General features: G+C 39.6%; 1 protein-coding gene across 1 annotated transcript in view; it reads right to left on the bottom strand.

The window, feature by feature from the left end:
* NEK10 (NIMA-related kinase 10) overlaps positions 1-14,152 on the bottom strand; it is a 249,703-nt gene that overhangs the window by 62,916 nt on the left and 172,635 nt on the right. Inside the window, exons 26-28 of the mRNA XM_006883425.1 lie at positions 6,862-7,045; positions 6,674-6,760; positions 3,697-3,751 (exon numbers count right to left, since the gene is read on the bottom strand). Coding sequence (XP_006883487.1) covers positions 3,697-3,751; positions 6,674-6,760; positions 6,862-7,045 — 326 coding nt within the window. The remainder of the gene's footprint in view (positions 1-3,696; positions 3,752-6,673; positions 6,761-6,861; positions 7,046-14,152) is intronic.

The raw sequence follows: 14,152 nt of genomic DNA, 5'->3' as shown, positions 1-14,152 counted from the left end.
AAAAAATAAAAAAAGAATAGCCAAAACACAAAACAAAACTAGACAGGCTTTCATTTCAATTTCTTCTTTTCTGCTCAAGAACAGTGTTGTTTCCTTTCACACTCTATTCATTTGGCATCTACGTATTTTGCAAGAGAGATTCACATTTCACATGAATAAACCAAGCAACTTAAGCTTTGCAAACTAGATTGCAAATAATTCCAGCTTTACTTAATACCTTTTAAGGAATTATAAATACATTTTAGTGTTGTCTGTTTTGAATTCAGAAGCCCTGGGGATTAGCTGGAAGGAAATAGAACAGTTATTCACTTTCTCTATTCCTTTTGACATGAATCATGTGTTTTCTTCTCAGGACAAAGCCCTTGTATTCCAGCTACACTGTGCATTCTTTGAAGAAAGGGAGTTTGTCTCCCACCAGACTATTTTCCCTAGTTAGCAAGTCACACATTATACAAAAAGGAATTTCTGGAAGCCTGATAGTCACACATACAGAAATATCACCTGCTTGACTGAGAGGGACAGTGGCAATACAAAATGAGTAGAGTTCTTAGAACTCTCAGAATTCATCAAGTATGTTGTTGAAATCTACCAGCTGCTCCATGGGAAAAGGAAGGACAATCTCCTCCTGTGGGATTTACTGCCTTGGAAAACCTGCTGGAGGGTCAGCTATGCATGGGTCAGGTCCAACTCGATGATACACAACAACATGCTGTAAATACTTGGATCAGTAGGTACTCTGGTGGCTTCCTGGTAAGGAACTGCTGCAAACCTGAAACTACACTGTTCGAATCCACCAGCTGCTCCGTGGTAGAAATGTGAGCAATCTCCTCCCTTTCAATTCATTACCTCTGAAAATCTACTGGAGGGTCAGCTATGAGTCAATTCTGATTCGATAGTATATAACAGTAAGGATTGAGTAAGGAGTTGTGCTGCCAGCACAAGGCTGACAGTTCAAATTCACCAGCTGCTCCGTGGAAGAAAGACAGGCAATCTCCTCCCGTGTGACTTTCTGTATCTAAAAGCCAATGGAGGGTCAGCTATGAATGGGTTCCAACTTGACAGGACACAACAATAAGAAGACTCCTAAGTCCGTTAGATTGGAAATTCTGTTTTCAATATAAAATGATCTTAAATTGGGTACTATAATATATGTCATATTTTATTTTTGTACTAAACTACTTGTTTTGGATCTTTTGTACACATTTCATCAATCCTATCAATAAGTGAAACATTCAATAATTTGAGGGGGTGTCTACAGATAATGCTTTTACAAATATAAACAATCATATACTTTAGAAAAAATAAGGTTCTTAAATTTAAAATAAACAAAACAAGCCAGCTGGGCTGGGCACATGATTTGTTTGCACCACATAGAGACTCTTAAGTGCAGAAATCATGAGTTAATTCCAACTTAAATTTTCAGAACAGAATACAACTGCCTCATAGTGTTTTTATGCAGTAGCTGTATCTTTTGCAGAAGCAGACTGTTATATCTTTCTCCTCCATAGCAGCTGGTGGATTTGAACTGTCAATCTTTTGGTTAACAGTCAAACATTTAACCAGTAAGCTACAAGAGATCTTCATGTTCCATTGTAAAATGGCACTTTTCTTTATAACATTATAGTTCAAAACACATGTAAATAATTTTGAGGGGAGAGTGTGTGGAGCATTTTCTCATGAAAATACTATTCTAGATTCCAGACTAACTCAAAGAAGGCTGTGCTCACTGCGTGCTTATGGAGAAGTTAAAACGAAGAAGGCACATGTGTACACACCTCTCGCCCCTACTTCTCACTTGCTAGGCTAAGGGAGGAAGTGCTTGCAATTTGGATCCCTGCTTGGCACTCCTTACTCATAGAATGAGGTAGGTAAGGAATGTTGTTGTTGTTGTTGTTGTTGTTGTTGTTGTTATGTGCCGTTGAGTCACTTGCAACTCATAGCAACCTTATGTACAACAGCCCTAACTCTGCTCTGTCCTGTGCCAATTACACTGTCTCTGATACACCAAGCCAATTACCCCAGTTACTGACTCAGTCCACCTCATAGAGGGTCTTCCCCTCCTGCGCTGTCCCTCCACCCTACCAAGCATGATGTCCTTCTCCAAGGGCCGGTCCCTCCTTGCAACTTGTCCAAAGTATATTAGACGGAGCCTCAGAATCCTTACCTCACCAGGATGAACCTGTTTATTTTCTTAGCAGTTCATGGGAATAGGAAACATTAAAGGGAAGTTAGGGGTGAGAACAGGGACTCCTGGAGGGATCACCTAACTCAATTACCAACTCCCTGTAATCATCTATTTCATGTTTTCTTGTATTTTTCTTCTTCAACAAACAAACAAACGAGGAAGACCCAAAACGGATGGTTATAGGGATTGGTAACTGAGATAGGAGATCAACCAAGGATTCTCTACTCCTGACTTCTCATGAGTGTTCCCCTTTCTAACTCACCTAACATGTGTAGGTATAGAAGGAACATACAGGGACCTGGAATTGGGAGTCCAGCAGGTGAGGGGCAAGGTTATAGGTGTGTGGTATACAAGATATTGCATGATTTACAATCAGGAAACGTGTAAAGCAAGGCTGGAGATCCTTTCTCTATACCTATTCAGTCAGTATGGTGAGCAAATCGCCCACGAAGCTGTACTTTATCAAGAAGAATGTGGCACTAGGATTTCAGGAAGACTCATCAACAACCTGCAATATGTAGATGACACAATCTTGCGTGCATAAAATGAAGCACTTGAATCGCTTACTGTAGAAGATCAAATACTATAACTTGCAATATGGATTACATCTCCAAATCCTCACAGTACTGGGTGGGACACAGTCTTTCCTCCAGACTGAGCTCCAACGCCTACCCCCAGATTTTCCTTTTAACAAGCTTATCTCCAAGGCAGATTTTCCCTTTAGTACTTCTAATCAAGTTCTGGCCGAAAGTGGAATTACACGCTTTCCAAATATGTACTGTCCAGTGTTCATTTATGCCACACATTTTTTTAAAATCCCCCTCCACTGTTTTAATTGAATTGCATATAACCACCCTTACACACGGTTCTTTATCCATGTGCATTGTACCTCACAGTATCCCTTATACATACTGTACTTCATACAGCTACCACCTATCCATGTCTATTTTCACACTGCCCCCTCAAGACTGCACTGAGCCTTCCCAACTCTATCTTCAGGCCCCCTCAACCACCATTGTCTCAGTGATATCGCTCCTCCCAAACCTATACCACACCGGTCATAAGACTATGCTCTGGCCATTGGTATGTGAGCAAAAATGATGAGCCCAACATCTGCTATGTCTTTAAAAGGGAAGGTGGAGTCTTCCACCCACCTCCTCCTTTTAATTCCTGTTCAGTGGATGTGGTACATTGAGTTGCATTTGTCAGGAGAATCAGAACAGCCCAGGATATGACAGAACAAGCAGAAGGAGATGAGATCCCAGATAAGCTTATGAACTTCACTACTCTCCTAGTCAGCTCTTAAACCCAGAGGTATTAGCCAATTTGCCAAAAGGCACAAAGAAAAAAAAAGGCATAGATAGACAAATATGCAGGTCCAGGCTGCACGTTGGGAAATGACAGTCGTAAGAGGGTTGGCTCTCACAGACTCTGCTACCAAACAGCCATGGTTAACCTCCGATTGTTTTCCTTTCAGAAACCAGTAAGTCAACACTGTAAATTGTACAGACCTGATTTGTGATTGTCTTTCTCCTCCTGAAGCACTAAAACTTCTCTTTAAAATGCCTGAAACAAAACCAACAAAAATAACCTTACATTTTTTCCTTTGCAAATAATTTCCTTTTTTCTTACTTTCCTCTTTTACCCCACCTCTCCTCCCTTCCTTTCCTTATTATTCAAAAACCACTTGCATTCTCTGAGCTATTTTACATACAGAAGAGATTATAGGAGATTACTTATGAAAACATTTATGAAAAGAGATTATTTATGAAAACATCAACAGAAAATACATGTCACAAATTACTATTTAGTTGCCAGGTTTGCTTAAGAATCATTTCCCATACAAAGCTTGTTAAACAAAGAAATGCCATGATGAATGGCTAACTAGTAACCTGGATAATCCTTCAGGGCAAAGATGGCGAAACTTTGTCTCTCATACTTTGGGCATGATATGGAAAAAAGACATCATGCTTAGAAATATAGATGATCAGGGAAAGAGAGGAAGACCCTCAACTAGATGGACTGACACAGTGACTGTAACAATGTGTTTCAGAGATGGTAAGGACAACACAGGACAGGGCAAGGTTCAGACCTGTTGTTCACAGGGTCACTATGAGTCATAATCAATTCAGTAGTACCTAATAACAACAGTATGGAAGAAGAATAGATGCCTTTGAGTTGTGGTGCTGAAGATGAGTCTTGAACATACTATGGACTGCCAAGAAAACAAATCGGTCTGTCTTAGAATGAAATCAAGTCTTTCCTTGGAGGCTAGGATTTTGAAGCTCTGACTCACTTTGGGCATGTGGCCAGGAGAGATTGGTCCTTGGAGAAGGACATCATGCTCGGAATGGTAGACAGACAGAGCAGGAAAGGAAGACCCCAGATGAGACGGATTGATTCAGTAACTAGGGTGATGGGGGTTGGTGTGTCAGAATTAGTGAGACTGGCTCAGGACAGGGAAGGGTTCAGAACTGCTGTACATAGAGGGTCGTTTTACATCACAGACGACTCGACCAATAACATTTTGTGACAGGTTTGGAAGCAGGCGTGGCATCCACTTCTTAAATAGCATGCCTCTGGAAACTCTATGAACTTTGATGAATGTTGGTAGTTGTAGAGGGGCTTCAGGCCTTTTGTTCATAGGGTTGTGATGAGTCATGTTCGACTCAAAAGCAATCAACAACAACAATGATAAAAAGGGCTCTCTGGTGGTGTAGTCTTGTAGGGAGTTGTGCTGTTACCCCAAAGAGGAAATCTCATTAGTGGTTTGAATGCACCAGTGACTCCAAGAAAAATGATGAGCAATGTCCTCCCAGGCAATTTACATTACCTGAAAACAGCTATGACTCAATTCTAGTTTGACAGCAATGAGGTGAGCTGCTGATTTACGTACAAGAAAATACTATGTCACTATCATCCTAATGTCACTGCAGAAGTAGCTACAGAGCACTATATGTAAATTTAAGGGCTTGGTTTCTCTATTCCCACTTTCCCAAATGTGAAACGGCTTCCAGGATTTGTAACATATGTTAATGTGTGTGCCTATTTTTCTCATAAAGCATTCATATTTTCCCAACTCAAGACATGCTATCTATCAGGCAGAGGTTTTCAGGAAATATGGGGCAATGTTGGATACTGAGATTGTCCCAGCAAATATGGGACATAGCTAATCATCTTTTTGATGGACCAATTAATTTTGGAAAGAGACAAATCTCTGGGGGTCCAACTTTCATCCTAGAGAGTCTATTTTAAACATTTTTAAATGAGATTTTCATAGTTTAGTCATTAAAGGGAAATCATTTCTTACACTTAAATTATTTGAGTATTTCTAGTTGTCTATGACTCAATGGCACTTAACAACAACAACAACAACAACAGAGACAGAGCTCTGTTGGCCTAGTGGATAGAAAGTTATGTTACCAAGCTAAAGGCGGGTGATTTTAATCTGTGACCCTCAGGTCTGGTTTTAATTGTTTTGGGTCAAACATTCTTCTAAGTGGCATAGCACTGGTCTGTCCATTTGCTGTACAGAGGCAACTCATGGTTGCTGTGATGCTGAACACTGTGACCCTGATGTGTCAAATGTGATAATGGTTACCCATGGTGGACAATGTTTGGTGGAGCTCCCCGATTAAAACAAGCTTGGAAGCAGGAGTGGCATCCACTTCTGAAATAGCTTGCCTCCAGAAACTCGATGATCTTGGAGAAATGAAAGTTATACAAGTGCTCGGGTCTTTCATTTATAGGGTCGCTGAGTCATCAACGACTAGACGGCACTTAACAACAAAAAACAACATACACTCTTAGGAATTACTATTTTCTCTTGTAATGTTTCTTTCCACTTCAGATGTGTTGAGTATATTTGATGCTATTTTTCCTTGAAATATTTTTCTTTTTCTTCCCCATGTGCCAGGGTGACTATTTACTGTTTCAAATGAAGAATCAAAATTAACACATGGACCCAAGTAATACATCATATTTAAGTTCAAGGCCCTGAGAAATTAGAATATTTCTCTTATTTGTAGGGGTTTGAATGTAATATATTCGTTCACATTTTATAAATTAAATTACACAGAACCTCATCTACAGCACGATTAATTTCTTCTCCAGGCTTCTAATCTCTCTAATCAACTAATTTGTGAAAGGTCACTTCCATATGGCTGCGGTTATCTCGCATGCCTCCAAATTAATTCCCTCAGCTCCTCCATTTAGACCCTGCAAATGCTGGATGAAATAATGAAACTACTGACTTGACAGCTGAGGCAATGGAAACATCAGAGCGGGTTGGCTTTGGGGTCCTACCAGAGGGGCATAAACACCTGGTCTAACCATGATTGCGTCTGGAAAACAGACCACGGGGTTATTTATGGTTGAATCTTCCTAACACAGTCCACAAGTGGGATTCCCAAACCTCTAACCACTGAAATGTTCTCAAAGGCAAATTGACAAAGAAACTTTCATCAATGGCAAATTGATAAAGCTTACTGAAGGTAGCCTCCTTCAAAGGGCTGGAACTGGAGCTGCTCGAGTTATCCGAAATATCCACCTCTTCCTCGAGTTCTGAATATATATCTAAACATGGATTTAAAGAGAAGGGGAGAGGAAATGAGGCATCTTGCAACAGGCTGGCGAAATGTGTATTCAGCGCTAGCATCTTCCCAAAGGCACGATACCTTTGTCTATGTTTTCCAGGTTGAAGTGATCATCTGAGAGGATTTCATCACAGGCCCTGTCTTCGTCCTTCCCACAAGGGGCCTGGAAGCTCTCGGCTGGCAGCTCCACACTTTCTGACAGTTCGCTTCTGAGGCTGGCCGCCCCGCTGCTGCTGCTGCTCAGGCTGGCCTTCTCGAAGGTCTCCTGAAAACACAAGCCCCACTTTGAGTAATGCTATTATCTTTCTCTCCTTCTAAAATACTCATCTCTTGCTAGAACATATCATGCTTAAGACATCATTATAAATATTTTATGCAGTCATTAATTTTAATAAACCTACTATGGAATAAATTTACTCTGACCACAAAATAAGAGAAGGGGGGGGAAATTGGTTTATAAGCTACCAGGAGATATTTTTAAAAGTTGTATCAAGAGTCTTCAGCACAGAGGCTTATACAATCTGGTGAAGGAAACTGTAATACCAGGAATAAGGAATGTAGCTAAAAGTTGATCTAAGTAAATGTTTTAAAGACTTGCTATCAAAGCTTTTCAGCCCCATACTGGATAAATAAAGGGCTCTTCTCTTCAGGCCTCCAGGGAAATTAGAAGCAGACAAAGAGAAGCAAATTCCCTGGAAGATGAAGAACGCAGTCAAGGGACATGCAAATCTCTCGAGAGCCCTCACCAGTGCCCGGTCTGAATCCTCACAGCACAAGATGTCCCACGCTCCTTCAAAGCTGCAGTGAGCATGTTTCTTCTGATGACACCACCAAGTCCTCAAACTCACGTGCAATCCCACACTGTCATAGTCTCTAGAGATCTGTACTGCTGATGCAAAGGTTACCACATCTCCAGCAGTTCAAATCCACCAGTAGCTCCCCAGGGATACACACGGTAGTTGGAATCAACTCCACTGCAGGGAATTTTTTATTTGTTAGTTTGAAATGATAATACTAAAAATTGCGAAGTTATTCATGAAGTTTCCCCAAGGAGAAAAGGGGAAGAGGGAAGCCCATCTTCTTGAATGCTAGAAGCTTGATTTCTTTTTTTTTTTCTTTTCAGAAAAACTACATATGATTGGGGGGGGATCATTTATTTAAGTAATTCTCAATAACTAATATGTGGGATAGTTTGGGACAAGCATAGAAAGCCATCCTTGTTTCACCATGTCAACCTTAAAAGCCAGTTGCCATTAAATCAACTTCTTACAGACCTGTGAATGCAGTTTATGGTCATTAGAATAGGGAAGGAGATTGTTGTTGTTGTTGTTGTTGTTGTTGTGTGCTGTAGGATTTGAACCAACCCATATCTGACCCTCCAGTAGGTTTTCAGAGGCACTTAATGACTCTGTAGGAGAGTGTCCATCCTTCTCTGGCAGAGCAGCTGGTGGTCTCGAACTGCATGCCTTCGGGATTACAGCACAGCTTCTTGCCACTAAGCCATCAGAGCTCCCTATTTCTTACTTAAAATAAGAAATGTCATAAAGAGGAGAAAGCTCTAAACTGATTTTTTTATATGTATATTTATAATGAAATCGGGTGCAAATAATTAGACAGGTTGGGAATAGGAAAGGGAAAACATGGAGAAAGCTGGATAGGTTTTACACAATAATTTTGAGCCCAGATGAAACTGTTATTGAAAAATTCCTTACAAAATCAGAACTGCCACCCAAACAGATATATGTATGTATATATATATGTATTGTTTACAATAGCAAAAAGATGGAAACAACCTAAGTGCCCCTCAACAAACAAATGGATAGAGAGCTGTGGTATATTCACACAATGGAATACTATGAAGCGCTGAAAACCAAGAAACTCATAAAGTATTATACACAATGGGTGACCTTGGAGGACATTATGCTGAGTGAAATATCTCAGTCATAAAAGGACAAATACTACATAATGCCACTATTATAAAAAAGGACTGACATGGAGCTGGGAGGAAACTAAGAGGGAATAGATCATGAACACTGCATTGAAATAGATAAGGGAAAGAACTGTTTAACAGGAATATATAATTAAGAATTATTTGTATGATAACAGTCCAGAATACAAGCTGCATAGCAAAGTGGACTTTTGGTTGGGGGGGGCAATAATTGTGCAACAATGATAGAATGTTTTCCAAAGAGAAAAGTGAACTGGGGGGAGGGATGGATAGAGAGGAAAATGTGCAATAACGAATGAATGGAAATCCAAGTTTATGCACTTTTGTTAAAATCGCAATTAAAATTAATATTTTTTTTAAAAATCCCTTACAGGCAATTCCAAACTTGCCTTGCAACCAACCCCTGAGAACAAACTGAGTTTTAATGCAAAGGTTACTTTTACAAGTGCCAAAACTACACCCATTTGTAACAGAGTGTTTATGATATTTCAGATAAAGGAGAACTCATAATCTGGGAGAGATGCACTTTCAGACTCTAAGTATGGCGGGCACAGCAAAGTAATGTGGTTTATTTTGACACACATTTTTTTTTTCTATAACAATCTCTTAAAGCAGCTTTTGATTCAAAATCTATAGAGTTTTTTTAACTTGCCATAAACCATATGTTACATTCCCTTGTGTGACTTTTAGAGTTTTTCATTTAGAGGGTTTGAGGACTCAACTCATTACTCAACTTGTCCCTGAAAGAACTGAGGACTGTTTAAACTTCTTTTAGGTCTCTCTGGTGGCCTGGTCTATAGGGACTTGTACCACTAACCCAAAGTCTATGGCTCTCTTATGGTTTCAATCCACCAGTAACTCAACAAGAGAAGGATAGGCAATCTCCTGAGCGATTTAAGCCCCCTTCTCGAAAAGAGTGCACTTGAATGGTCTGAGCTTTAATCCCTGTTCAATTTCTCAAGTGCGCTATGTACTCTGTGTCTTAATAATATTTGGCATATAGCAAAAGCTCAATAAATGGTTGCTGGATCGAAATCAAAGAGAGGAACCAGAAAAGAAGGTAAGGTAACTCACAGGCTGACTAACTTGTGATTCCTGCATTGTTTTGTTGGGTTTGTTGTTGTTGTTGTTCTTTTTGCCTCTTTATCCAGGAGCCTATAATGGAAAGCTTCTTGAAGAAGTGAAGGGACTATTTAGTACCACACTCCCCCTAGGTCACGGGTTCTGAATTCTGTCTTAGAGATGACCAACAATGCACCTCTATGACCCAATCCATTTTTGCAAAGGCAACAGCTGGCTGACAGTTATTTGCACTTGTCAATCTAAGGCTTGGTGGTGTTGTGTATTGGGAAGTCTGAACCGACTCATAGCTGACCTTACAGTGGGTTTTTAGAGGCAGTAAATAGAATGAGAGGAGACTACCCATCTTTGCCTCATGAGCAGCTGGTGGATTCAAACTGCATACCTTAGGGTTGGCAGTGCAGATCCTTACCACTAGGCCACCATAGGGAGCTGCCATCCACCAGCTACTTCTCAAGAGAAAGATAGACAATCTCTTCCCCACTGATTTACAGCCTCAGAAAACTCTTTTAATGTGTTCCTATGTTGTGACAATGAGTTGAGTTGAGATGAGTTAATAAAGAGCTAAAACAAAAGAAGTGCAGCCTTGGGATAAGCATTGACACTACCATCTTTTTTTAGATTTTTCCAATTCTTCAGAATTTTTTTAGAGTAAGAAATGGAGTTAAACAGTTTCTTCAGGATCTGCAACTCCTAGAAATGGGTGGACATATCCATGTATCAATGCGGCAGCAAGGCGACTCCAATGCAAATCAGACAATAAAATTATCGCTGATACAGGAAGAACCGCCATTCTAGAAGATACTGACTGTCAGGGTGTACAATTATGTTTAGCTCAGTTTTTCTCATTATAATGTAATTTTTTTTAATGGCTGCAGCAGTTCATAATACATTTTTAGTTGAATAGCAATTCTAAATAGTAACATACTGACACTGTTCAAATTAACTGCAGAAATAAGAAAAGAAATGAGAGCCTATTTTATTAAAATGAGTGCAATTTTTTTTAATTGCCCAGAATGTTAATTATATAGGGATAGAGAGAATAAAAAAGGCAAGAGATAAATGCAAAGCATATCATCAGGCATATCCTAAAGATTCTCTACTCTAATTCCTTTGTCATGAAATTTTTTACATTCTATTTGTGCTATGTTTACCCAGTTTCTTCTATTTCCTAAGTTAATAACTGTGTCCTCAAACACATAAGCTTAGGTGATCAGGTGCGTGACAAATTTATCTAGCCTAGGCAACTTATTTCATCAGTAGTAACAACAACCTTTACTTTCCATGAAAAATGGCACGAAATAAAACCAAACCAGGAAGCAAACAGCTTTTATTGTGCATAAACTTGGTTATGGTACAAAAATAAGCCAGTGTGGTCAGCTTCCTAGAGATGCCATATAAACCAAGACTATAACCAAATGACCTGTCCACTGTTGTTCTTATGTACCGTCAAGTCAGAATCGACTCATAGCTGATTCTTCAGCAGGTTTTCAGAAGCTATAATCACTGAGAGAGACTGCTCATCTTTCTCCCTTGGAGCAGCTGGTGGATTCAAACTGTGTGATGTTGTGTTGGCAGTGTAGTTTCTCAAGCTATCAGCTTATTTTTTATGAGTTGTAGTTAGATGCCATAGACACCCTATGTACAACAGCTCAACACTGCCCTTGAGCCAATTTAATTGTCTCTGACACACCTATCCCCATTACCCCAGTAATTGAGTCAATCCATCTCATTGAGAGTCTTTCTCTCTTATGCTGTCCCTTTACCCACCTAAGCATGATGTCCCTCTCCGAGGACTGGTCCCTCCTTGCAACATGCCCCAAGTATGTGAGGGTCTTCTCTATGATCACCTCAGTAGGTGATGAAGGAACAAGTCTGGGAGCTGGCCACTCTGATAAATGGAAATCTTTCTGCATGAAAAGTCTTCTCAATTTTCCCCTGATGAAATTCTACAGCCCCTCCCTTCTCTATACACTCCACATACCAAGAAGGAGAGCAATCATACTAACCAGAAAGTAGGAAAAGTTGGTGTTTTAAGTCCCCAAAAATAAATTTGTAAGAGTTGTATTAAAAAAATAAATAAATAAGGAAAACACTTCCCTCAAGTCAGAATCTTAATTAGTAAGGTTTCTTTGGGGCTTCTAAAATGGAAATGGCCACATAAGGTAAAATGAATGCTCATTGGAAATAATCTTACTTTTGTTCTCATGACATAATGATGTTTTAAAGAAAAGGAGCTCTGGTGGTGTAGAGGCTATGTGTTGTGCTGTTAACCCAGAGGTGAACAGCTCAAGTCTATCAGATCATTCCAGGGAGAAAGACGGGCAGTTTCCTCCCTTAGAGATTTACAACCTTGGAAACTCTCTTGAGGGTCTCTATGAGTAGGAATCAACTTGATGGTAGTGGGTTATTAGCATGATAATAAATAGAAGTTAATTAGAACTTCTTGAAATCTGTGGCATATGAATGAGGAGTTACTAAACAAATTAAGGCTTGAAGTGATCATTACAATTCAATCTAAAAATTCTGTATAGAGTTTACCCTTTACAACCTATTACTAACCTAGCAGCAGCTATGTGTCTTCTACTCTTTCTAGTCAAAAGTAATTTTTAGCACAATAATACTAATGAAGAAGAAAATAGTGTTACAATCTGAAAATTGTAGTTGTCGTTGTTGTTGCTATGTCATCAAGTCAACTGTGACTCACAGAAACCCTGTGAACAATGGGTGAACGATGGTTCTGGGTCCTCCTCTGCCTTGAGCCAACCTCACCATCTCTGACATACCTGACCTCACTGTCACAGTCAGAATATCCACCCATCATAATCCCAGAGCACTTGATTGTGCTCTTGTGAAACCTGTAACCAGCTGTTGTCCAAGCAGGGCAAGGGAGTACTCCATGATTCAAAAATCAAGAAATTAGTTTGATTGTTATTAGGTGCCATCAGCCTGACCACGAGTCACTACTTACCTATGAACAAAAGATGTGAACCATGGCCTATCTTGCACAATCCTCAAACGCTCTGACACACTTGAATTCATTGCTATAATACTGTGTCAACCCATCTCTTTGAGGGTCTTCCTCTCTCTTTCCCACAATGATGTCTTTTTCCTAGATCTGGCCCCTCTTGGTCACATGCCCCAAGTATGTGGGCTGACTCTTCATCTCTTACTGCTTTCCAATTCTACCTACTGCATCTTGATGCTCCTTGAGCAAGGCAGAGCCTTCCATCTAAAGATCTTTAATCATGCTCTTCCCGCTGTCATCACTACAGTCTTTGTCTTCAAATAGTTGGATGGCTCAGTCTTATTATTTTTTCAGATCTCTTCTCAAATGTCACATAAGTATAGAATCTGGCTCTGATGTCCCTATTGAAAATAGTCTATCTTTCTACTTCCACTATTTGCTTTCACTTTGTCCTCTTTTCTTTTTGTAGGGGAAAAAAAAATTACCTATCATTTGCCTCCCTTCACTAGGAAAGTGAGGTCATTAACTGTCTAGATACTGTTAGATGATCAGACCTGAAGATTCTTGTAAGGCCACTTGGGAGCTAAGGGACTTTCCACTCTAACCACACCTTATGGGAAACATTCCAATCAGCCTGAAGTCATAGGAAGACATTCCAATCAGCCGAGGGTCATAAAGCTATAGCCAATCAGAAGAGAGCACAACCACCAGCCACATCCTGCTCGACCATCAGTTATGACATAATCCACCTAAAGAGACTAAAAAATTACATATTTGGGAACTAAGAGAGGATGTCCAATCAGTGTCCTCTTCAGAGAGCTGATCACCAAGCTTAATAACCTACCCCTAACCCCTGATGATAAAATTTTGCCTGAAACTTCCTCACTTGTGACTTTTCTGCCTCACACTGACTTTCTCCAGCCTGAGACAGTAAATTTTGCCCAAGAACTGATAAAAAAAACTCCTTTGTTTTACTTTATCTGATTTTCTGCACACTTTTTACCTTACAATACTATAAGCTCAATAGATACTTGTTGGATAAATGGACTATAATACTTTTTCAAAATGTTGAAAGAACTTCTATCTGCAAAACAAGAAAAGGAAATTAAAATTCAGAGCATTATTTTCTTTTAAGAGATTTATAAACTGATGCCCAAGTTGAGAAATAGCAAGACTAGAGTTAAAGCAGCTAGCTCAAACGTGAAAGCATAGATCATAACTCGTAGGTTTCTTGTGACCTAATTTGAAAACATAGTATAACAGTACAATAATCAAAACAGTTCAGTATTGGCTTAAAAATAGACAAATTGGTCAAATGGAACAGAAAAAGTTCAAGAATGGAGTCATAAATACAATGCCCCATAATTTTTTAAAAG

This window comes from Elephantulus edwardii, unplaced genomic scaffold, assembly GCF_000299155.1.
Source record: "Elephantulus edwardii isolate Elephantulus edwardi_28Jun2011 unplaced genomic scaffold, EleEdw1.0 scaffold00027, whole genome shotgun sequence".
NCBI lineage: Eukaryota > Metazoa > Chordata > Mammalia > Macroscelidea > Macroscelididae > Elephantulus > Elephantulus edwardii.
The sequence above is the reverse complement of the archived record's forward strand: the minus strand, read 5'-3'. Positions and strand labels throughout refer to the sequence as shown.